Source organism: Pleuronectes platessa, chromosome 2, assembly GCF_947347685.1.
Source record: "Pleuronectes platessa chromosome 2, fPlePla1.1, whole genome shotgun sequence".
NCBI classification, from domain to species: Eukaryota; Metazoa; Chordata; class Actinopteri; order Pleuronectiformes; family Pleuronectidae; genus Pleuronectes; species Pleuronectes platessa.
Genome location: NC_070627.1, coordinates 7,040,042 through 7,066,430, shown reverse-complemented (window position 1 = coordinate 7,066,430; position 26,389 = coordinate 7,040,042). Strand labels below are relative to the sequence as shown.

The 26,389-nt window shown below is 42.4% G+C and overlaps 3 protein-coding genes across 3 annotated transcripts; 2 read left to right on the top strand and 1 right to left on the bottom strand.

Annotated features, from left to right (window-relative positions):
* The first annotated feature begins 5,147 nt into the window (after nucleotides 1-5,147).
* Nucleotides 5,148-6,833, top strand: LOC128455892 (potassium voltage-gated channel subfamily A member 10). The gene has a single exon (XM_053439849.1). It carries the CDS (start codon nucleotides 5,148-5,150, stop codon nucleotides 6,831-6,833), a length of 1,686 nt encoding a protein of 561 aa, XP_053295824.1.
* Nucleotides 6,834-14,682: 7,849 nt separating this feature from the next.
* LOC128455919 (uncharacterized) lies at nucleotides 14,683-19,396 on the top strand. The gene is made up of 6 exons (XM_053439883.1): nucleotides 14,683-14,926; nucleotides 16,157-16,770; nucleotides 16,881-16,991; nucleotides 17,285-17,346; nucleotides 18,197-18,457; nucleotides 18,747-19,396. Exons 1-6 carry the CDS (start codon nucleotides 14,769-14,771, stop codon nucleotides 18,783-18,785), a joined length of 1,245 nt encoding a protein of 414 aa, XP_053295858.1. The 5' UTR covers nucleotides 14,683-14,768; the 3' UTR covers nucleotides 18,786-19,396.
* Nucleotides 19,397-22,192: 2,796 nt separating this feature from the next.
* rplp2 (ribosomal protein, large P2) lies at nucleotides 22,193-24,782 on the bottom strand. The gene is made up of 5 exons (XM_053439895.1): nucleotides 24,657-24,782; nucleotides 23,139-23,262; nucleotides 22,999-23,047; nucleotides 22,801-22,908; nucleotides 22,193-22,323 (listed from the first exon to the last, which is right to left on the bottom strand). The coding sequence occupies exons 2-5, from the start codon at nucleotides 23,259-23,261 to the stop codon at nucleotides 22,247-22,249; spliced, it is 357 nt and encodes a 118-aa protein (XP_053295870.1). The 5' UTR covers nucleotide 23,262; nucleotides 24,657-24,782; the 3' UTR covers nucleotides 22,193-22,246.
* Between the last annotated feature and the right edge of the window lie 1,607 nt (nucleotides 24,783-26,389).

Genomic DNA, 26,389 nt, shown 5'->3' with positions numbered 1-26,389 from the left:
AACTTTCTCTGTAGGTGAGACATATTAAAGACGGGGCGGATTTAAAGATTATAACATGTTCCCTTTATTAACATGTCTAAGAATGACCTATGTTATTTATCTTATTGACTTGCATCATCCCAAATATTTCCAACAAGGTTCAAACCATCATGTGCAGGAATAGAGCATGTCTCATTTTTTGGCATAAAAAAGGAAACATAATTGTGTAACTCATTTGTCAAAATTGTGCGAATATTAACTCTGGTACAGATCAAGTCATACGTGTCCCACTGCACATTTTAAAGGGTTAATATAACTAATGCAACTTAATATGCACATTTTATGTTTCATTACATTTACATTACATTACATTTCATTTAGCTGGTGCTTTTATCGAAAGCGACTGTTATATCAAACAGAAAATATCAATCATAATAGAATATCCCATCTGTTTTATAGCATGTCCCCCTTTAAGGATGTGTAATACTGTATGTGACCAGCTATGATATCATATCATGTGATAGTAGTGAACCATTGACAGGTCACTGGATGTTGTTAAAGAGCCTGTTAAACTCAGGCAGTGGAACATGTTTCTCATAATATCTTGTTCAGGTTTTTCACATGAATTAAATCACTGTATTAAACTTATTTCATAGTGACTGTAAAGAGAAGACGGGAAATGAAGTGAGAGGAGGGAGAACGTGTGATTTGATAATGGAATTTCTGATTTAATTTGACACCCTCTTCTGATGTTTGTTTAATTTGAGTTTTTTTTTGAAGGAAAGAAACATCTGTCCTTCCAGCTGAATGGTCACTAGTTGGCTTATTTAACCCTCAGTCCACTACAACGTCTCTATAGTTATTATTTCTATTCTACTCACGACCAAAGAAGAAGCTCGACAAGAATGAAATACACACGATAATTAACCCTTGAGAGCTTCTAGAACATGAACTGGTGACACTGGGAGGATTTGAGTGGACGAGCCTCTTTATATTACCTAACACTATAGTTTTCAGTCTGGGGGGGGTATGTATATCAGCTGTTGATGCCCTTGTGTGCCCCTGACCCAACCTGATATGTTATTTACTATGAGGGGAGCTGCTGCAGCAATACTAGACTGGAATAACCGCTGCCTTTACAACAGCTATAAGATTACTAGGATGGAATATCTAATCCCTGCTACCTGACATGCACCTTGAATGTGACCGTGTGCACAAGATGAGTCACTTCGAGCTTTTGTCACCTCATTGGACGGACTACTGTATTTAAAATAAATTGTTCACGTCCTCAAATCTCAGTGGTGCAAAGTTTGACATATTTTTGACATATTGAAACTTCAAAATAAGAGCAGTACCGATGGGTAATACCGAATTTACTCAATTTAAGCAAACACGTAAAAACAAACATTACTATTTTACTGTTTCAGTATTATTAAAGCACTTACACACACAATTAACTCCACCTTGACTAAACACAATATGCATTCAACATGAATGTATTAGTTATAATAATCAAGTTAAATAGAAATTATATAGGGGTGTAAATAATGCTTTAATTTTGGTTAATCAGGGACTGTACACATTGATAAGCATTGCTCTAACTATAGAGGATCTGTAGTTCATTGACAAATGTTATTGAAGTTATTAAAATCATTTTTATAAGGGTGTGGAGCCATATTAAAACATAAAACTATATTTATATTAGTAAAATAAAGCGTCATCACTACATTTACTTTTGCTTTCGCAGCATTTAAAAGTGGAAATACTTCCACTTTTGCTTTCGCAGTTTTTTAAAGTAGAAATACTTCCACTTTTGCTTTCGCAGCATTTTAAAAGTAGAAATACTTCCTTCACTAATACCCCTCAGGTACTTCAGTGTGGATATGGTTTGTTTTCTCAGCAGATGTTGACACCAGTCATCCGAGGGTCAGAGGTTTGCAGTAGGTGTTTGCACCAAGAGTCACTGGAGTTTAGACATGCTGATGTCAACTCAGCCTGTTAACGGGTAAGGTGAAGGTGTCACCGGGGGGGGGGGGGGGGAGGGGGCTGGGCTGGACGCAGGGACGGAGGAGGGACGGATGATGGATCGAGAGCTGTGTGGAAGGACGCAGGGAGGGAGGGAGGGACTTTATCCCCCGTCAGGACTCGTGAGAGGGGGGGAAACTGCAGCAGCTGCCGTCCACCTCATCATGCAGTTCATAGCTCAACATTTTCCTCCTGTTTTCCCACTTTTACTGACACAAATCGTCGGGCGGGGGGGGGGGGGGGGGGGGGGGGGAGTGGATCGATTCTTTCCCCTCTCAGTGTGACGTCTGAGTGCAGTCTGTGGTCCTCCTCCTCACTCTCCATCTTCCTGTCTCCCTCTGCCTGCAGCAAATCCTTTACCAAGTGTTTAAGTGACAGATCGGGCTTCAGCCGACTGCTTTATCAATGACACGCCCAGGACCGTGCAGCATCACACGAGCAACAGATCCACATATATCGAGGCTGATGAGTCAGTGTGATGTGTGTGTGTGTGCACGTGGACGTCCCTGGGTCCCCTGTACTTTATATGCACGGCCATCTCCTTGAATGTATATCTCCGGTACATACATGTCAAGTTTAAATTCATGGATGCGCGTCTGCAGGATGTTCCCCTGAGCACACATAATGAGATTCAGGGCTGGTGTGTGATGATGTATAGCAACGCATGGAGTGTAAAAGCCTTAAAACAGTTCTCTGTGACCTTGAAGCCGTGTGACCTTGCCTGCAGTGGTGCCGCTCGCGCCGCAATGTTACAGAGGACCAGCACACAGCCGAGTCCCGGCTGCGGCAGCAGGACGACAGAGAGACGAGGGAACGGATTCTGACTTCAGGAAACTGGTCCTCCATCAGGTAACACGATATTCAACCCATGTTGCCAAATTGGCCGCCCTCCTTGAGAAGTACAACATTAACTTTGATTAAAGTTTCTGCTCCATGACAGAACTCGGCAGAGGTAAAAAAAAAATGTTAAAAAGGAAATTGTAGTCTCCAATTTGAATTTAACTTTTTAATTAGGCCTGTCAATAATTAGGCTTTATTACCCTGACACATCTCCAATAGCTGGCAGCTGTAAAGCTACTCAATTATTATTACGTTTAATCTAGACGTATGAGAACATTTAGGGGAATTTCTTACCAAAATAAACAACTTCGGGATTCATTCAAGTATTTATTGATAAAGTTCATTCTGTATTAAAGTCCCTTTTTGTTGTTATGGTAAATTTTCATCCGATCTAACAGACGGGACCTATATCAAAATGAAAAGAAAAGTCATCTAAAGATGTGTGGAAACAGTTATTACAGCTTCAATAAAAGACCTTCATCAATGTCAGATGAAACAACAGCTCACGTCAGCATGTGTTACTGAGGATGTAACAAGAGGAACCCCCCCCCGGCAGATGTGCACTGCTGCAGATGCTGACAGCTACATGACAACATGGGGAAGAATACAGTCTAATCCCCAAGGTGGGGGTGGATTGGATCATCCTGCATGTGATGCTTATTCTGCAGAAACTAGGGGGGGGGGGGGGGGGGGGGGGGGGGGAGCAGGTCCAAACTCTCCCTTTGCCTCCTCAAACAGCGATTGGCCTCGAGCAAAGTAAATCTCCTATCAGAGAGCCCTCCTATAGTGTGCTCGCTTATCCCAGTGACGGAGGAGGGAGCAGGGAGAATAGAGCCAGGGTGACCCCCACATTCAAAATACAATGACTTGCATATGAGTGTGTGTGAGTGTGTGTGTGAGTGTGTGTGTGTGTTGTGTGTGTTAAGGTCTTATGTACGTGTGTGGGCACATGCGTACGTTTGTGTGCGTGTGTGGGGTACCTCTGGCATCTCTGGTTTCGTATCAGGTGTCAGATTACCCGATGGGAGGTTTAATAGAGCTGGAGGCAGTCTTGATTGTGAGTCTGGAGGAGAAGGAGGCTGAAGGAAGGCAGGGGGGGAGCGGAGCAGCAGAGCTGCCAGGCAGGGGAGCGAGGGCACAGCAACTTCTGCTACAGCAACACCGGTGAGTGGTGCGGACATCTGCACACAGCTGGATTTAAACTCCACATGTTTGATTATTTGCATGTGTTTGTGAGGAATCAGATGATCAGATGTGACGAGGGGCCGTGGTGTAGCTGACGCCGTGTTGTCTGTGTCAATGTCAGCTCAATGTGAGACAAGCTAAAGTTCACTCAGTTGTGAGATTATAAAGCAAGAAGTAGCTTTTAGAAAGTGTCCGAGATGAGAGGATGTGAATCTCGCTGCACTTTTCTCTTCCCTGCATCTTCCCTCGTCCTTTTCTGACCCCTCTTTGCTGACATGGCACAATCAATACACTTATTGTTTGCATGAGCCCGGCTAATGGAATCCTTGCATAAGAAGATTCAACTCTATTTCCTAGAGTGTTACGGTATCGGCTCCAATGCAAGTGGAAACAGAGCCCGATGAGCCGCTCTGAGTGCGCAGGGCCCTCGGTGTCAAGTGGACACAGAGGTCGCCGCTTAAACGCATGTGTCAGGATTTGGTTACTGGTGCGAATCAGACAAGTGCACTGATAAACAGCTACTTAGAGATAAAGCAAACGTGACGCTGACGGACTGCACCGAGCGGGATCGGGTTTGGAGGAACCGCGTCAGTGGTTGAAGGAATTGAGACAAATGTGTTTGTGTGTTTTTTTGGTTTCGATGAGTTTTTTCGCTCTCAGTCATAAGTGAAGGCTCAGAGGTTTTTTTTCCATAAGGAATTGAACCACGCTCTGGTTTGTAGCACATGATCAGCAATAGCACTATCCATACTCCCTGTGAGCACTCTCCCAGCCGAACCTGCAGAGTGGGGGGTTTTCCTTTCGATCATGGGAGAGATTTGACGGGAAAGAAACAGTATCAGATGGCAGCTGCTCTGCTGAAGCAAACAGGAGCTGACAGAAAAATCTCTTTACCAACAACACTGTTATTGCTCCATTTAAGAAAATCATAACACCGGTTTGCTTCTCCACCTCTTTAACAGATTACACAAAGAGCTGATTCCAAACACAGGGAGCGGCTGCCTGAATGATCCCGGAGGAGAGGGGTCCTGCAGGGATCGGCGCAGCACTGCTGGTGGTGTCTCCTGCACTCGAACCAGGCTGACAGACGAGACCGCAGGTAACGGACAAGACCGGCGATGGAGGTGCCTCTTGTTGACTTTGAGAACATGGACATCGGTATCAACCTCGGCGACCCCAGTGACTCCGGTTACCCGACTACACCCACCTCCGAGGCCCCCGATCAGAATCTGTTGACCCAACGCGTGACCTCTCCGCACCCGTCGCCCCACAGAGGACGACGCAGGTACCAGTCCGGTCAGGAGGGGCGGACGCCGTCCTCCCCACCGACCGCCACCACAAAAGACAACTCGAGCAGCGGCAGCCTGATCTCTCATCTGAAGCTCCTCATCAACAGCGAGTCTCCCGGCGGCAGCGTCTTCAGTAAGATGCCAAAGGATTGCTACGAGAGCGAAGACCTGTTCGAGAGGCACTGCGTGGAAGAGAGAGATGAGAAAGTCGTCATCAATATTTCAGGGCTGATGTTCGAGACCCAGCTCAGCACCTTGAACAAGTTTCCAGACACCGTGCTTGGGAACCCCATGAAGCGGATCAATTTCTTCGACCCGATGAAAAACGAATACTTCTTTGACAGAAACCGTCCGTCGTTCGATGGGATCCTGTACTTCTACCAGTCCGGGGGCAGAATCCGCAGACCAGCCAACGTCCCCTTAGACGTTTTTGCGGCCGAAATCGTTTTTTACGAGTTGGGCGACGAAGCGATGGAGCAGTTCCGTGAGGACGAGGGGTTTGTCAAAGAGCCGGAAGTCCTCTTGCCCGAAAACGAACTCCAGCGACAGTTCTGGCTCTTGTTTGAATACCCGGAGAGCTCCAGTGCAGCCAGATCTGTGGCCCTGGTTTCTGTGTTCGTCATCGTCATCTCCATCTTCATCTTCTGCCTGGAGACTCTGCCGGAGTTCAGGGACGACCCTGACGTTATCCACAGTTTGACCCAACTCATCAACGGCTCCAGAGACAGTTCGGCTCCTCGTCCCGCCAATAAAGACATCATTGCTTATATCACGGACCCCTTTTTCATAGTGGAGACTATTTGCATCATTTGGTTCTGCTTTGAAGCCGGCGTCCGCTTTGTGGTCTGCCCCAGCAAGAGCGATTTCTTCAATAACCTCATGAATATCATTGACTTAGTCTCGATAGTTCCCTACTTCGTCACCCTGGGTACGGAGCTGGCTACGACCCCTGACGACGATATGAACTCCGGTCAGAACATGTCACTGGCGATCCTACGAATCATCCGACTGGTGCGAGTCTTCCGAATTTTCAAGCTCTCCCGACACTCGAAAGGCCTTCAGATCCTGGGTCAGACATTGAAAGCCAGTATGAGGGAACTGGGGCTGCTCATTTTCTTCCTGTTCATAGGAGTCATCCTGTTCTCAAGTGCCATCTACTTTGCAGAAGTGGATGAGCTCAACACACAGTTTGTGAGCATCCCCGACGGCTTCTGGTGGGCCGTGGTGACCATGACCACGGTGGGATACGGAGACATGTGCCCCATGACCATCGGAGGCAAAATGGTCGGCACCCTCTGTGCCATTAGTGGTGTCCTGACCATCGCCTTACCCGTCCCCGTCATCGTCTCCAACTTTAACTATTTTTACCACCGGGAGACCGAGCAGGAGGAGAAGCAGATGATAGACGCGGCCACGGCGGCTGCCCAGAAAATGTCAGCGTTTAAGTTCGGAAGCACGCCTTCACTGAACAAAAGTAACGGCACGTTGCAGAATGAGAAGAACGGCATGTACTGATGGAGAAGCTCAAGTATTATTTATGGCATGAAAGTCCGATACGCTGATAAGTTTCTCACTATTTTGTACTTCAAACACGTCAGCATTTGTGCAGGTTATACAGTATTAATAGGCACCCTGTGGTGGCGAGACAGCCTTTACACAAGTTGTCTGTAAACTTGTGGATGTGTCAAAGTGCAATTAACACAACTCAGCAGCTACTATGTCAGTTACCTTCTAGGAAAGGACCTGAGGGGTACGATTATATCTCCTTCACTGAAGTTTGAAGAAAAACGTGATGGTTCATTTGTGCTACAGACAAACGTTTGACCTTGGAAGGAGGGAATATAGATGCGAGAGGAAAAGCAAGTTGTAGAGCATCCTTCTGGTTTGTAAAATGGTGAAAGTTTATCCCACACACAAAGAAAAGAAGCATCTAAAGCTCAATGTATACTCAGAGCTCATATTCCATCACGGCTCCACTCTTAGTCTTCATTCCGTCCTATTCGGCGAAAATCTAGGTGCTGCTTGTCCTGATTTTCAAGGGCGGGTCCAGTGTGAGGCAAGAGGACTCCAGCGCTCTCATTGTCTAATCAGCAAATCTGCAGCTGCGAATGCTCAGCGCCGGCACTTCTCCTTCTGACACAGCGTAACTATATCTCCGTGATGAGCGGCTGGCACGTTAGCACGTCCAGGAAACTGCTTCGCAATGGTTGTACTATAACACGTGCGTTCAGCAGTGTGACTTATTGTTTTATCCACATGATTTTATTTTTATCATTTGGGATTTTGCACTAAATTATGCAGACATGTAGCAGGCTATTAATGTGGGGCGACCCTGTTCAAAAGCACATAGATGAATTGCACTGAGAGTTTTTCTGTTTTTTTCCACGAATCTAACAAGCACTTCTTTCCGGAGCTTTACACCATCAGCTGTTGGCAGGAAAAACTAGCATTTATCTTTAGATTGTAAATACATGTGAGACGAGATGTATATTTGACATCGGAATGAGAATACAGAGGAGTAAACAAAGAGAAAAAACCTTCTCCATTTACCTTAACTCTCTTGTTACCATTGCATGGCATAGTTTGCCGAATTAAGAACTAACTCTAAATATCAGTATATGGAGTTTGACATATTTATTGAAACTAAATATCTTATAGTATCTTAATCCTATTGTGATAATTATTAAGTCCATGTGATAGGGAAAGCCAATACTCCTACTGGATCCGTGAGATGATGAAGGCGTTTGTGTCTCATCTGGAATCGGTACTACACACTATATGCATGCCACATTACAATCTTATGATACATATAAAATTCAGCTTGCATTGAGATGACACCGGATGTAGTTGTAACTCAAGGAATGCCTTTCTTATAACCCCCCCAATATGCAATAATGATGACATGCGGGTGGAGAACAAACGCTGTAGCCCCCCCCCCCCCCCCCCCCCCCCCCCCCTTCGCGGGAAAGAGCAATACACCTGTGTTCAAAGTTGAAAATGCAATAAGGTGACGTCAGTTAGTCACATGGTTACTCTGCACTTTACTATGGCGAGGAGCACTTCATGTTGGAGGACTGTTACTGTGTGTGTGTCAACATTGTGCAGTATACAGTGTCATATGTTTCATTTAACCCTGTAAAGAGTGCCTTTCATTAAACGCGTATCCTAACCTGCGTGAAGTTTCCGCTCGGATGATTTCAGCTCTCGTGACATCAGGCAGATTTATAAAAAAAAATTTCACATGTTTTTTTGCAGTGTAAGTAGCTGAATGCTCACTATCGCCTCATGTTTGTTGTTTTTAATGCGGTCTCACTGCTGGTTCTCAGGACTGTGATCATGTCTCTTCCTATCTGATACCATGTGTGCATGTAAGTGTGGTGTGGGGGGGGTAGATGGCCGAGTTACAGAAGATGTGTGTCCTGCAACAGCTCTGTTTCTATTGAAGAAAACTAGACGTGCAGACCATCACCATGGCACGACAGTCCAGTGGCAGATCTAGGATTTCTCTGAATCAGGGGTCATACAGGGGCCCCAATCTACAAAGGACCCCTCCTCTGAAACTACAGTGAATTCACTAGATGTGGATGTTTTGCATGTGTGCACCAAATTGCACGCACTCATAAATGTCAGTTCCCTAAACATGTCAGATTTTTGGAAAGGAAAAAAGAAAAGTCCAGACAAAATGTTATGGAAATCGATTGAGTCATTTTCTTTTTGCGTCACCCTGCTAACTAACAATCAAACAAAAATCAAATAGATCATCAAATCATTTCGTGGTCCGAGACGGACGTTTTGAGGAGTTTTCTGACGATAGTAGAATAAAAAACCCACAATTAGCGGTTTCTCTCTGTAAATACCACTCTGCTCCGCTGCTGTGAGCTCGACATTGTCTTTGACAGGGATAGCTTCAAAAGCAAAAGCACCAAATTAAATATGCAGACTAAATGAATCTTTTATAGGATTATCTATCTTAGCCTCGGAGGCTGGGAACCGGCTCTTTCACTTGATGCCTCACTCTCCTGTGCAGACACGCCAAGGGCATTGCTCTCAGCCAGTGTTCGATCTTTACGTCTTGTTTGACCTGAGTGGATTTTGTGTGTGTGATACTTGTGATTTTTTGTTTTTCTGAGCTGATTCCTCCCCTTGTTGACGTCCTACCCATCTGAAACCCCATGGGTGTGTCTTTACGGACTCTTCACAGGCCTGGTAACTCTAATCACTTGTTAACTGACAGGTCGGCACGCCGCCACTCTGCCCTGATGATCGCTGATCCCTGTGTGATATCCCACACACCAGGCCTGACGACATTTGGCATTTAACAGACAGGTGGCTCCGCAAGGTCACAGCCAATGTGAGCGTGTCATCTATAATTCAGCGAGTGCTCCATGAAGGGATCACATCCATCCGAAGGCTTTGATAAAGATTCACCCCTCCAAGAAATCCATTCACCGAGCGGCACGTAGGGTCCAATCACTGAGACACAGCAGACTGCGCCCACAGCCCCTAATGCATCTAAAAATATCACCTCTGCTCTGCGGGTGCTTTACTCTGCAAGTCGGAGACAAACTGTGTCCCACTGCTGGAGGGGAAACAAAGGGACGGATCTCACGCCCTAAAGCTGAGACAGTGAGTCGCTGATCGGTGGATTGAGTTACTGTTTTGTCAGCAGACACGTTCTAAGTCCGTTTCCAGAGCTGCACAGACATCGGCCTGCTCGTGGTTCATGCCCTCCAGAGGGCAAAGTCACCTGGAGCCGGGCGTCTTGTGTTTGTGCTGAAACCCTCTGAAGTGTCCAGTGTCTCAGGCTGGACGCAGGACGGAGCGTATCAGGCTGCTTCACCGCTGCTGTGACCTTGTGAATCTTTTTATATCAAAGAAGGAAACACTATCGGAGCTTTGGAGCACATGAAGGTGTTTATTGATTATAGTTCCCCCCCCCCCCCCCAGGCACCGACTCTGCTGACCAGGAATGTCCAGACGTGGCCTCTGCATCACTTTCAGAACTTCTTTATTGACTGGATGCAGAGCGAATGTGATTAAGTCAGAAGGTAGAGTTTGTTGTATCTTGATCTGTCCCACACTCAGCTTTTTACTGGAAGTGATGGAGGCTCAGGGTCATAACACTCTCCTCCCTCGTGTTAGTGTTTCAGACTTTTAGAGAAAATATAAAACTGTGTAACACATTAACAGATTCTGTCTTTGCAACTAGAGCTAGGGTTTTATAATTTATTTTTGTGTAATATTATTAATTCAACATTTATTTTAACTCTGAGGTAGAGACCTCATTCACAATACATCGCTGAGAACAGTTAATAAACAGAACATTCCAACAAACCAAGACAAGCATGTCAAGTTTCCAAAAAAGCCTTAGTGATAAATACACTACATACATCTAATTTAAAGCAAATTAATCATATTAAAAACAACTCAACCAATTTTTTAACAAAAACAGCTGGAGGTAAAATTTTTATAATATGGTCAAATTAAAAACTTAAATTAACCTAAAGATACAAATTTGTTGAGTTTAAGTTCGTTCAGTTTGTTCCCTTTGACATTTTGATCTAACTTGATATTTGGGACTGGCCTGAAGCAATGTGCAGATCCCTGTATATGATCAAATACGCCCTTATAATTAATATTATAGTTAATTGTATTTACAAGTAATTCATAATTTGGGATGTAGAGGTAACACGGAGCCTTTCTGTTCTCCGGTACCTGCTAAAAGAAGCAGAGGTCCCCTAACATGGGGGGGGGGGGGGGGGGGGGGGGGGAATAAAGATTTACGACAGGTGACTGCTGGGCTGCAGCGCGTCGGCCTGGAGGTCAACGACCAGACCTTGTGGGACGAAACGCGAGTCTCACATTTGTCCTGCTTAGCGCTAATAAAAAATGAAGAAGGTGACCTGGAGTATCACCCGGGATCAGACGGCAGACGACACGCAGGTGACCACAGGCCCGTTTTCACCTCTGGGACATTTAGAACATTTAGAACACTGACTGAGAAGAGAGGCGAGTTCACACATGACACATGGAGCTTCTCTTCCCCCATCTCCCTCTTCATCACTTTACAGTTTTTCTCCATTGCTTTGGTTAATTTCACGAAACAGAAATAACATTCTCAAAACAACACGTGCAAACCTCCAAACCACTGGGCACTGGTTCACAACAGACTGGAATATCTCATTCCTTTAATCAAATTGCAATTGTATTAGCACATCCTTGCAATGACAAGTACAATTTCCAACAGCTTGCACAAATTTCAAATGATTCAGCACACCTTTGCAAACGGTTAGGTACAATTGCCTTCAGTTAGCCCAATTACCAATTGAATATATATTGCTGGTGAAAACTGACTGTCGCTTCTCAGTCAAGTGGTTGTTCTCTGCAGAACATGTTGGCATAATTTCATTGTGTACATCATCACCTGCACAATAGTTCACTCTACTGTCAAAATCGTACAGGCACATAATACCATGAAAAACATCATGGTATATACTGTAATAAGGATATCTTGGATCATTGGCTTAATTTTCAGGTGCAACTAGAACTTTAGTGATCAAGGTTGAGTTTCACACATCTGATCACCAACCACACAGTAAGTTTACAGTTTGTCTCCATTGCTTTGGCTCATTTCACGAAACAGAAATGACATTCTCAGAGCTCTCAGTGCAATTGGCAAAATAGCCCATATGGTTCAGCACAACTACATAGATCACCTTCAAAAGGTCATATCTCACTATACCAAATTTTAGTTTTGATGTGCTTATTGTTTGACAGTATATTGTGCTGTACACATTTTCTGTTACTGTAAGCACGATGTATGGCAATTACTGTAACAATTTCCATGGCAGTATGAGTTCAATAAACATATTTTATGTGAAACCTTGAATAAATATTTTTTCTGTTTGATACACATAATATTCTGGAAAGAAAACATCTACTGTAACCACTGAGTGACCATTCAAGGACTGAGCCAAGATTGAAATGTGCACATGAGGGATATTTCTATGGTCCACTGCCATACTGACCAAACATCTAAACATTTTGACCTGTAGTGTTTAAACAATGCCAAAGGGACTTTTCATTTTGGGGGCACTGACTATTTGTATGAGAAAAGGATTTAGTTTTGACTGATGAGTTTGCTGTTTTGGGAGAGATATGACCTTTTGCAGGTGTGCTATGGAGTTTTGCTGAACCATCTATGTTATTTTTGAGAGATGAGCCACAGCAAGCGAGAAGGAAATTTTCATTTTGGGGGCACTGACTATTTATATGAGAAAATGATTTGCTTTTGAAACTTGAGTTAACTGTTTTGGGTGAGATATGACCTTTTGAAGGTGATCTATGTAGTTGTGCTGAACCATATGGGCTATTTTGCCAATTGCACTCAGAGCTCTGAGAATCTCATTTCTGTTTCGTGAAATGATCCAAAGCAATGGAGAAAAACTGTAATGTCTCATCAGTACTGACCTGGCGTGTTGGCAGGATGGATGGATATTGAACTGGATCATGCTGGTAGATCATGGTGGTGGATTGTGAATCATGGTGGTGGATCATGATCATGGTGGCAGCTGATCGTGGACTGTGATCACAACAAAACCGCTTGACACACAATACGCCGACTCACACTCCACCTTTACTGACAATAACTCCTCAGTTTTAATTGTGTTGTATTGACACCGTGTTGTTTTTACGATTAAGATCTTGATTTTCTAAAGTAACTAAATCTGTTGAATACATTGCGATGGAGTAAAAGTTCAATTTTTTGTTAAGTTAATTTGTAAAAACAATTGCATGTGAATGGAAATACTCAAGAGTAATAACTTGTCATTCGGTACAGTCCTTTATTAAATGTATGTAGTCACATATCACCTCTGCCGACAGGAAACCAACATATAATCTCACAATCTTAAATACTTGGTAGGATAGAGGGAGCATCAGAAACTATATCAGTGTTTAGTCTGACACTCTGTGGCTTTCATGTGGTACTACACCAATACAAGCTGGGGGTGTGGGAGGGGGGGGGGGGGGTTCAGAAATGTGTTGGTTATTGTGTTGTTTTTCTGAAGGGTCATTCTTATCAAATTAGCGAATCTCTGAAGTCTTTATATTTAATTAAGGGTTTAAGTTCTGTTTTTAAATCATAGTAACAATCTCAGTAAGTTACATCTAGTATGAGAATGAATGCATGTTGAACTGGGACTCAGGAGAATGAACCTGTCCTGTGATGGGTTAAAGGAAAACTGGATCCTGATCAGAATCAAATGACCGTCCCCTGCTGCAGGAAGAGCAAAGGAAGCTGCTTCAAAAACCAGTTCCACCAACAGGCAGACGACCAGTGATGTTTAAAGGAAGTTTAAGTTACAGTAAAAGGTTTCGTGTTTCCTCTAAACAGGCCAAATAAGAGATGACTCATCAAGTTTCATGCGTCGCGATTCAAATACACTTGTCCATTAAGAAACAAGCTTTTGTTATTGAATGGAAATCAGATGACATTTTATGCAATCGCTTCCTGGAAATCTTTCACACACACACACACACACACACACACACACACACACACACACACACACACACACACACACACACACCGGGCAGTCCCACCTCAGACACGTCTGCGACCTGGAGAGACAACATGGTGATTAGATAACAGAGGAAACTCTGCAAGGTGGAGCTGAGACAGGTCGTGTGTGTGTGTGTGTGTGTGTGTGTGGGGGGGGGGGGGGGGGGGGGGGGGGGTGGGGGGGTGTGTGTGGCCACCTGACGCCTGAAGACGCTGATGAACTGATATGGTTTATTAAAGGGTTTTAACCTTTGCTTTATAGAAACTACTGATAGCAGATCTGAGTCTCGAGCTGCAAATGAGGGGAAATCCGCAGTAAACTGAACGTGTCTGGGTTGTGGACGTGCTGGTTGTGAAAAGAGCAATATGACGTCTTCACCTGACGCCTGAGGAACCTTTAAACTGTTGGAACTGGACGTGATGTGTATCATTAAGGCCCCTGCAGTGTGTGGGCTTGTGTGTTACCTCACGTCCCTGCATTATTACACACCTGTGTATACTGCACGTACAACCTGTCGCACAAAAGGGTCACAAGATAATTTAAGGAGATAAAAGAGAAATAAATTCAAACTCTTCAATAATTCCCTCTTGTTTAAAATGTCTTTTTTTTTTTTTTTTACCCTTTCAACGTTTCTTAAATTATTGCAATAAATACTTTATATAGATAAAAAAGATTAAGCGGTCTGAGGTTAACCTCTTTCCACATTTTTTTTTCAATTACCTCAACCAATAAAAAGGCGTTGGTTTTACTTCCTCTACGTTCAGAGCAAGAAGAGTGAAACCACAAACAAGTGACGTCAGCGTTCCACAGAAAGCAGGAAGACAGGTGAAATGCCCCCCCCCCCCCTGTCTGCCTACAGGTACAGATCAGGGCTGCGTGTCCTTACATGGTGGGAGGAGGTATGTTCACAGTGGAGCTTCCCTTAAGAGACGACAGCTTTCACATGAGCCCCGAGCCGCTGACAGTCCCACACAGTGTGCATCACCTCTGTGATAACCACCGACACGGATCTGAGACCACATCACTGACCATGACTGACACCAGGTGAGTTCACTTCATCCTCGTTCTGCAGCTTTAAGTGGAGCGAACAACAGCTGTCGCCATGACACGCTCGAGTTTTTACTGTTCCTCTTTCTCCCTTTGGACTTTTTACAGCGTTTGAAAACGTCTCTGCTTTTCTGCAGGTACAGCTTCACAGTCTCAGTATTAGAATAGAATACAAATACACGAGTCAAGTTAACTCAATATTTACTTATTTGCCATTGTGTACCTTTAACATGAGATGTTTATACATAAATGGAAAGAGAATCAACTGTTTTAATAATTTGACAAACGATTACTTCTTAAAAAAAATCGGAAGCTAAATAAATGTGTTGGTTTCCTGCTTGTGAAAGGTTATAACATGTTTTGGTGGTTTATTGAGTAACTTGAATATTGCGTGTGACTGTTGAAGGCAAACAAGTAATTTGAATAAGTCAACACAGGCTTCAGACATTGTGTGATGAATGTTTTTCACTGTTTACAAGTATATAATAGTTTAAGTTAAGTTAAGTGATGTTCTTGATTAGATTAAATGTAAATAATAGGCTATGGGAAGTAATTAATACCTGGTTAAGCTTAGGGCTTCGTCTAATGCTTTTTTCCTAACTGAATAAACTGACAAGCATCTTCTCTCATTACTAATCTTGTACAATAAAATGTACAAGTTGATAATTGTACGAGAACAGTGAAAAAGGCCCATTGCTCTTTTCAAAACCCTTAATTCTTATTTATGGCAACGCACCCTCTAAAACCGAAAGTTCAGTTTTAGTTTATTGTAAGACAATAAAAGCGAGCAGTCTCTGCCAAGGCCCAACAGTCCAAATTGCACAAACTCATAAATATCAGATAAATATGAGAAATTGATTAAACAAGATCCAAGAGTTATTCCCTCGGAAAGCAGTGTAAATGTTAAAAAAACTCAATGTTACAGAGAGTGTAAACCTGTCCACCCTCCCACTGTGGAAATGTTTCTTTGTTTAATTAAAGAAACGGTGGAGAGTGAAAAGCAGTAAATCCTTATCACAGAGGACGAAGGATAAGCATAGTTGAAAGTTATGTTTTATAGAATAACTCAGACATTTTCGGTTGTTTGATTTTGGACTGAAAGGGCCAAAAGCTCAATGCAAAACAATGTAGTTGTTGTGGTCAACTGGACCGAACACAGCAGGAACTTAATGAACAATAACTGAGAAACTATTGCGTGTGTGTGATGTTGATTTCCTTCTTCCACAGTCTCCCCACCATGGAAACACACACACACAAACAAGGGCTCAACAACGGCCAGTTGATTTATGTGCCTCACAAGGACACGATCCGCCTGCTGGAGGTTTTCGTCAAGCGCAGCCTCAGCGTCAACGATGGGTCCCTGTCGAAGAAAGGGAAGGAGAGGAAAGAAAAGTGGGTGACCAAAAAAGACAGACGACACTCCAGCGACCCGTCCCTTCACCTGGCCGGTGAATCCAGTGAGATCGGGACCTTTATTGCAATCCAACCCTACACCGATCCGCCTGAAACGTTTGCCAAGGAACCAAAGAAACTGAAGAAAAGGTCATGGAAGAACAGGAAACCCTCGTTTTGGAAAAGCATGGTGGGCTTTTTCTCTGGGAAGAGCAGCGAGGAGAGAGATGAGGAGCAGGAGAGCGCCACAGAGCCGTCCAGGGACTCCACGCTGGAGCTGGCCTCCGAGGCCGCGATCACCTGCCTGCCCACAACTCCAGCAGCTTCACTGAAGAAGTCCTCAAGGAAAAAGTCCATGAAGAGAAGGTTCTCGAAGAGGCGCATCTCTCTTATAAAACCAAACAGGCCCGGGAAAGATCTCATCGCTGCTGACATCAGTGACTTTGGAGGTGAACTTCAGGATTCAATGGATAAATGACTTGTTTGTGTTTGAGAGAAGAAAAGACTCATTTGGGGATTAGAACAAATCTGGGATGAATAACCGAGTTTTCCTTTGCAGCTGTAACGAGGGTGGAGCCGACGGAGGCGTACTACGAGAAGGTGTCGGAGGAACTGGAAAAGATCGTCCTGGAGGTCAAAGATAAGGAGGAAGATCGGGCTCTGTCAGATGGTGAGAAACAGCTTCTCTTCACTCTCATGAAACCACCGGTAAAGTGTGGAAAATGTCACAATCAACTTGTTCCTCTGCTTGATTTAGTTTGTGACAGTTTGGTGGAATTTCTCATCCTCCTGTCTTCACTCTGATTTGCATTTCTGCAGGTTGCACATTATTCTCCCTCGAAATTTGATGAAAATCAACTAATTCATTTAATTTAATAGCTAAAACTGTATTATAACAACAGAATCTGGTATCATGAGTTGTCATAAACGTTAATCACACTTTCTCCTCCCTCTGTTTCTTAGAGGTATTGATCAACAGGATCATTGCTTTGACAAAGGAGGAGGGGGACGCCATGGACATCAAGGTTGGTACAGGCTTCTGTTATTGAGTTGACTGCAGGTTTATAAGTTCTTATTGTCTGGTTGTTTGTAAAATAATGCTTTTGGTAAATCAATAAGATCAAAGTTAGGTCTCATGTATTTTTTAACAGTTTTTTTCAAAGCCCCAGGAAAACCGTTCGCTGTAGTGATAACGGAAGTGAACGTTTTAAATAGAGCATGTGAAAAGAGTAAAACTGAAAGTGCCGCTGTGCAAAACCAAACATAGCATGTCATGTGACTGCTGCTCTGCATTTATCACTGTTAAAACAACGGTGAGGCTGCAACAATATTTATATTTGATCAAAACTGAATATACATGTCTGCAACAAGTTATAAAAAATCATGAATCCACAACCTGGTTCTGATCCACAATAAAATTGTATTTATTGTTTCTTGAACTCCACAAACTCCCCTGGTAATCTGTCAGTCTGTTGATGATCCTACTAACAAATGCAGATTCAAAACTTAACCTCGTTGGCAAAGGACAAAACAATCAATTTGATGACATCCTCTTGGGATTTAATACATTTTTCACCATAGATATATTAATTATAAATAAAAGGTCTGCAGATTGATCAATAGTGAAAGAAAAAGCATGTTATTTGCTTATTTGAATGTATGATTCTGAAATGCTGCTGCAAAGTGCTGACAAGCGTCATTGAGCTGATTTTCTTGAAATGTCATGTGATGAGACATAATTTTCGGTTTGGTTTACTGCTGGAAATTACAAAACTTTACAGGCACAATACTGTTTTTACTCTCACCATAAATGTTTACAAGCAGTGGCAATATACTGGGTTTACTGACGGCCATGTTCCCCCTCACCTCCTCCAGATGAAGGATAACCCCACCCTGAACAGCTTCTTCCAGGGGATGTCCTATAATGCCTTCCAGAAACTGGCCGACGCTTATCTGGAGAAGGAGGCGACGCCCACCCACAATCCTCCCACCGTGCTGCCCACAGCGCCCGAGCTGGTCAACCTGGCCTTCACGCTCGACTTCACGGCCATGGTGGCCAAGCTCTCCAGACAGAACGCAAGTCACATTACAGGACTGGGGAACCGCTACCTACAGGACAGATTCGAATACAACCAGGTGAGAGTCTGAGATGTGAGAGAAATGGAGGAGAGGAGGAAGCTAAACATTAGAGAGTAGATAAGTGCAATGTGGTTTTTAAGTGAGCCCTATGTGTAAATGAATGGTTCTTAATCACAACACATCACACGATCTACTGGAAGGATTCAAACACACATTTATAGACATCAGGCCAAGGGTGAAAAATACCGGCACTCCCCTTTAACCCATGTGCAGGTGCACAGCTTCTGCACATTTCTGTTTGAACAGTCGCAGAGGAGGTGTTAAAACTCTTGTTCTCTTTTCGCAGGCGTGTACAGATCACCCATGGTCCGACAGTGACGACTGAAACTCAGCTACACAACCACACTTCAGCTTTTTTCTCAGCTCGGCCCATGTGGCCCAAGGACGTGTTGCAAGCCTCACTTCCCTTTACAAACTTTTTGAAGAACAGAAGAGCCGCTTGGCAAAACATTTAAATCCACGTTCAAGCTACTTTCCGTTTTCAAACTGAAACTGTCTTTACGTGACAACCCTTACGCAACAGGTTGTCGAGCGGCTTCGGAACATTTCAGCCTGTGTGTTTTTCCAAGGGGAGTAGAAGCGCTGACTCAAGGTTTCTTCACCTGTCGGCTCTGTCCCAGAACACGCTGCAGAGTTTCCCAATCGAGGATCCACCCGGTTCTTCTGTGACAACACTAAAGATGTGATGCTCAAATCAAACTTTCAATAACAATACGTTTCTGTACATTGATTTCGTGATCATCCAAATGAGCGCTGTGAAAACTGTTCATGTATATAAGCTCCACCCGTCTGTGCAATATGTTTCTACATTTCTAGGATTTAGGTAAAGTGTGTTTAATAGAAGCTCAACTACAATGTGAAATATCTGTGAATGTTTGTTGAGTGCTGGCATTCAAATCAACACATGTGCAAATTAAACAATATCTTTTATAGTAACTTTCACTGTCATCCTTGTCCCACTTCACTCTTTGGTAATTGAACTTTTCCTCTCCATAGCCGTGGCCCAACTTCTTAACAAAGGCCTCGTTGATGTGTTATCTTCTCCTCACCTCATCAGATAAAACCTTCCTGCTCACATACTTTTTATTCTCCAGAAATCAAAGAGAAGTTGTTATGTAATGTAATGAGTGGTGCCAGACAGCTGCAGGCGAAATCTGTAGTTTGGACTTGTTCAGGAGGGGAGAGACTTTCAGATGAGAGGATTTCTTCAGAATCCAAAGCTTTCTGGAGCTCTAAAGAACAATGTGTCCTGATCTGAGGCCAGGACGCTTTTGGTCATTTGAACTCAACACGTCATGCTTTAATAGAATCCTTTCAAATGTTCACTTAGACTCACGAAGGATCTGATTAGAAGGATCGAAGGTCATGGAGGCTTCACAATTATTTTTTTGTGGACTGAAACTGCACTGCTTGTTGGAGGCACCCAACCACAGGGTGGTAATTCTAGTTTGCGTCATGTTGTCTGATAGAATTATGAAACTTTAGTACCAGCGCTCACAAACAACCAGAGCACCGTTTTAAGACGTTAGCACCTTTTGACAGGAAACCATGCTTTGAGAGATTAGAGCAATTAACACAACTATGATTCGGCCACACCTCGTCCTGACAAGCACAGACAACAGCCTGCAACATTTTTTAGGAAGTACACTCCTGCCACAACTTCCTCTGAAATCATTATAGATGCAACCACATGCAGATTGTGTGTTGATCAGTGTTTTGTAATAAATCGTGTGGACGAGGACATGAAGTTAAAATGGCGTCATTCAAATGCATTTAGAAAATTGCGGGCGTTCTGAACAATTTATATAATAGACTCCTGGTGTCAAGGCGGATGGATATAACTATGTGATTGAATGTGACAGTGTGTCTCACCTGTGGAACAGGTTTCTCTGCAGGCAGGGGACCTTTCAGACCAGACACAGGACCGCCTGAAGGTCTTGTCCGATCTATGCAACACACAACACATGCACTCATATACACCAGTGTGCAGAGGGAGGTAGAGGAAACCAGTTAGTGATCACAGCAGGCCAGGTAGAGCAGTGCTGTTAATCTAACTAGTGTAAATAACATTAATAATAATAATAATAATAATAAACTGAATGGTCCTTTTCAGAGTATAGAACGCAGCTCAAGGGTCTTTACAACAAAACCAAATCATTCCAGAAAAAGAAAACAAGTAGAGCACACACCTCACCAAAGGCCCAACAGACCCCAAATGAAACCACATTTAAATTCACTAGAACCGGAGGCTATTTGAACCTAGACTGATTCTCAGAGGCATCAGTGGAAAAGTCCAGTAGATCTTGTGTCATCTTCCACTCACAAACCATCACAACAAGCTGACAGCCGGGTGGAGGTATGTTATTTTCCACTGAGCGAAGGTAACATCCAAAGCTCTTGCTCATCGGTCTTGTCACAAATCCAAGAGAGACCAGCAGGTGACGTGCTGGGAGGCAGCAAACCAATCAGGTCGGGTTTGTTTTTGAGGATTACTAACCTCGACCTGTTCGGTGATTAAACGAGCTGCTGGGAAATCAGAACTGAATTCAAATGAAATTACAACAGATGAATTTTGATTTGATTGATGAGTCACGTCTCAATGTACAAACACTGAGTCAGCTTCAGACTGACTCACTGCAGAAAAGCACAGGAGTCAAACTACTCAAGCACCTTATCACAATTATGTCAAAGCACTTTACACAGTGACGTCAAGACCTGGGAATATCAAAGAGGGAAACTCAACAGGTGTCACGGTGAGAAAAAGAAAGGGGAGAGAAGAGGGAAAGACCAGGAAGTGTTGCATAACCATGGTATTAAAGCACTGTCAGATATAATGAGAACGATAATAATGGTGGTTATAGATGTAATGATGTTAGTAATGATAGAAGCAACAATGATGCAGCACCAGTTAATGATAGTAGTTTAATGAGTAAGTAATATTTGAGTAGCTCTGGATCCTTCTTCACATAAAAAGTTGTTTCCCCCTAAAGTCTCTGTAAACACCAGGATTTCACACAGCAGCCATTATTAACACTTGGTAAAAGTGTAAACCTGATTCACAGGTTTAACTGTGTCAAAGTCCTGATGTTGACGTGGAAACTTTCATAAAGTCCTCGTCTGACAAACTGTGACCTCTTTGTCAATCAACATTTTTACCGTCAGTCGTTCTCTGAAAGGCTTGAAACAGTTGATTCTGTGAACTGACAGCGAGATGTTAGCATTTACCGACACAGCTGAAAGAATTCAAGTGGAGAAATCTAAAAATCATTCATATATAGGCCGGGTTTAATGTGTTTTCAGGTCATATAATAAACAGACCGTTACCACAACTAGCAAAGCTTCACTGAGGTTATTCACTACATGAAGTAGCAGCTGAGACTCAGTCAGGTGTGAAGTGACGGCAGGTTCCAAATCTGTTTTCAGGTTTTGCGGTGCGTCTTCCTTTGTGTTTGGATCATTGCTTTGTCCCTTTAAGCCCGTGGCATCATGTGACTCAGGAATCTGAGCAGCAGCAGGACAGACTGACCACATGCTGGGTCTGGATTGCCCAATCGTGACGGGTTGTCCAGTCTGGACTATTTCGAGCTTTCAACATCTCAGCACTGGAGGCCAGACAGGTTTATTTCTAGAACACTTACCGGTAATTTCACAGAGTGTTTTTCATTCATGCTCATTTGTCATAATTTGTAAGATCGACTTAAAACCAATAAAAAGGACAAAAACACAACGTGATTTGTGTAAACCTTTTACATTTTTATTGCTTTTTAAAGCGGGGGAGAAGGCAGTTTAATCAAAGAGTCCAAAGCCCATGTCTTCGTCGGACTCTTCAGATTCCTCTTTCTTCTCTTCCTTTTTCTCTTCCGCTGGAAAACAAGACAAAAAGAAAAAAGTCAATACTCCAGAAAGACGGTCAGCAACACTTTTCAGGAGCTTCGATATTCAGTTTAATCTTGTTAACAAAAACCATCTTCTTTTCATAGCTTAAGACAAGCAGCATTAATGTAATTTAACTCCAACCACATGCAGTACCAATGGTGATATTATATGTATTAAATATAATTTGTTTTGAATATCCTTTTCTTAAATTTTAAGTTTTCATTGCCTAAAACTAGACTTAATTATATCTTCCTTTGAAGATAAAAATTGAAATGCCCAAACCTTAAGTCAACTAGAACGTATCTAACTAAATAGAACATTTGGCTCAGGGCAGCTGACTAAATTGAAAAATTTGAGAGCGCATTATCCTAATGTGTTACACTGAAATAAACAATGTCAAATAATCCTGCAGGAGCTGAAAAACATGAATTTAAGCTGAGAATGGAATATATATATATTCTTACCAGCAGCAGGTGCAGCCCCAGCTCCGGTGGCCCCGGTAGCAGCGGCAGCAGCAGCAGCCGGAGCCGCCGTAGCACCACCTGCTGGTACAGAGGCTAACTTACAGAGGCCTGTGGGAAAAGGAGAGGAATACAACTTTTAGTCATCTTCAATTTACAAAAACCTGAAATCTTTAGCCGTGTTAATTCAGGGGCTTTTACCTGAGTTCATGACCTCATTGAGATCTTTTCCATTGAGCTCAGTTATGACCTGCACAGAAAATTACAAGATTTAAACTTCGGATACAGAACATCTTCACTGTACAAGAAACAAGACTTAAATATAATTTGAACTGATGGACCTTGTTCAAGCGTTCGTCATCGGCCTCGATTCCGACGCTGCCCAAGATGGCCTTGATGTCCTTAGCGGAGGGGCTGGTGTTTCCACCGAGCACAGCCAGGAGGTAAGCGGCCACGTAACGCATTCTGTGATAGACAGAAGAGAAACAGGGGACAGGTGAATAATGTGTGATGGTGATAAAATGAAAAGACACAATGACGCCAAATATCTCAACTTTGGGGTTTTAACCTTCAGGAGACTTGTTTTTCAGTCTTTAAGTTCAAACTGAGTTTACCAGCATCTAAAATAAATATGTCCATAATTATTAGTTGAGAATCTGATATTAATCAGTAGCCGTATTGATAATCAATTAGAGATGTTCAAGGGTTGAATTGTCAAAGTGCCGGTCCCCACATTTCAAATCACATTAAGGACACAGATTAGCTGCTAATCTTTTTTAACCTGAATATCTTTGGGGTCTTGAGTCTAAACATAAACTTAACACACATCATGAAATTGTTTCTGTGCACTTTCATGATGCGAAGAGATAATGTAAATTATCTGTCAGAAGAAGATGAATTTATTTCAACTATTTTTGTCCTTTATAAAGTACATGAGACTATTGAAGAGTTTTCAAAATGTTCTGACAATATAATTCAACAATAATTTATGTTTAGCAGTAGCAATATGAATTTAGTTGCTGGGAGGGGACGATTATAATCATTATACATTTTTTACTCAGCTTATAACTATTCACATAAAACAACTCACACTGCATAATTTGTGCCACTAAATAGAGGTAAAGGGAAATTTCAATGGGGATTGGGTTTCTGCACAATAATATCTTGAAAGTTTCAGCTGTGTTTGTTATCAACAAGAGCATATTTAAAAAAAATATATACTACGAGTTTAACATTTCTATTTATAGTATCTGAAAGAACTCCATATAAACATCCCTTCACTCTCAAATGTCACCACTAGGGGGGGTTGGAGAAATGCCTTTCCATTTTAACAGATTTATTGTTTATCTTTAACCATCACATAATAACAATGTGATGTACACACACACACACCGAGTACACACTGTTATACACAATATATACACAAGTATTACTATGATGATTACTTTACAACTACTGTGTTGATCTTGCAGGGAGGACACGTTTAGCTTGAGCTAGCGTTAGCTTTGGAGGAGACAGTTAGCTTTAGCTAGCGTTAGCTTGGTTGTCTGTGGACGAGACGATGTTAAGCTTCGGTCACACGCGGACATGAAGACGATGGTATGGAGGTAAGTGTTTGTATTTAACAGTGTGCGGGTGAAGAAGCGGCTCCTCCAGCAGAGAAACACCCGGACAGAGGCAGCATGGCGGCCGCTGTCAAGTCTCGCCCGTGTGTCCGCCATTAAGGCTCTCTGGTCCGGCTGCGTCACTCCCAGTACAAACCACAACAGCAGTTCGTGTCGCATCGTAAGCAACGTGAATAACAGAATAATGGCGACACGCGTGTTTTTTTTCTCTCAGAAGCGGATTCGTTCACTTACTTTAAGTCTAAACAGACACGAAACGTGGGTCACGCCAGGAACTGTGGGAGAAGGAAGGGGGCGGTGCCGGAAAGTGTAGAAACAAGAACGGAGAGCTGCGATTTCATTGGTCCGTTCGGGGGAGGGGGTGACAGGCAGCTACGTCATTGCCTCAGCAACCAGGCTTTTATTTTGTTGTGCATTAAAAACATAAATATCCAAGATAGTTATATATTTATTATCTGTGACATTTATATGATCGTATCTATTTTAGTTTAGAAACACCATATGTTTCATATCAATACTTTAAAACTGAGCAAAATGGATCCATGATGACTGTGTGGAGTGTCAACACTAAGTGACTCCAAATAAAAGAAAGTAAATACATTAAAACAAAAACTCAACTACACGTTGTTTTTCTTCATCTTTATCATCTATTAATATGTAAACCCTACAGTACACTTAATTTATTGTTGTATCATTTCGTGTAGCACTTTGTAACTTATTTGAAAAGTACTACACAAATAAAGCTTATTGGTATTAACATATCAAGATGTTTGTGCCATATATTATTCATGTGTTGACATCAGTAAACTTCTGTAGGATTTGTTGGATTTATTGTCCGACTGATTGTTTTTTTAAATACTAAACACGATTTCAAACTTTGTCAATACCTTTTAACTCAGGATATAAGTGTGAGGAAATTCGCCAGTCGTTTTTGGATCTATAACAGCAAGATAAATAAAACAACAGAGTCTCACTTTAGAGGATTTTCATTTGATAAAATCTGGTGGAACTTTATCATCCATCATTTTTTAATTAATGAAATGGCAACTACACAAACAACTACAGAAGGCCTCACTTGCCCCAAACATTAAGCACATCTCACACATCTTAATTCCATCAATTCAAGTGGAAATAATGAATAAATTAATTGAGGCCTAATGTTTCAGGCTTAATGGCATGACTGAGGTCACTTTCAAATCGTCATTAAGCTAATGGGAAGTTGCTCTTTTTCCCCTGTTGTTTGTTTTTTTGATTTTTCGAGCACCATGAATATTTCATTGTGATGAGCATTTGTCACAATTAATATTTGTTTGAAATATCATGATAAAAATCAAATGACAAAAAAAGTTGGATCAATATATGATTACATTTGTCTGTTTAACAGTAACTCAGAGACCAGTAAAATAATCCAGTGTGACTGACTGTTGTGCTTTCATGTGCTTAAGTCAATGATATCTAGTAAGAACCACGCCGCTCAAAATTAAAGTTGAAGTGACGCACCTAATAAAACAATTAAAAGTGTGTCGTAAATGAATAAAGTTGATTGAGTTTATTAACACACTATTGTCCATTCACATTGAAAACCTTTGCATCACATGCTGTAACTAACTGCCATTCTCTACCTGCTCTGATACTAATTTGAGATATAATTTTATTTAATGGAAAAAAATGTATAAAACATTCTAAAAGTACCATAAAATGCAGAAAGAAGCACAAAGAAGCACAAGGTGGAAGTGGAGATGCCACATCTTTGGTTTAGTGTACAGAAGGACAGAACAATAACTCAGTTAATTGCATAAATTATTTATTTCAATTCATTCGGTGACAAAAGTAAAGTTGATAAATGATTTTTGCATCACTGTCTCTTCAGTTGAGCTGTGGTTATACATCGATTATTATCTGGGCCTTTGAAAAACCACATCCCCTGAAAACATCTTTGAAAACACAACTGTGATATCCGCCCCACA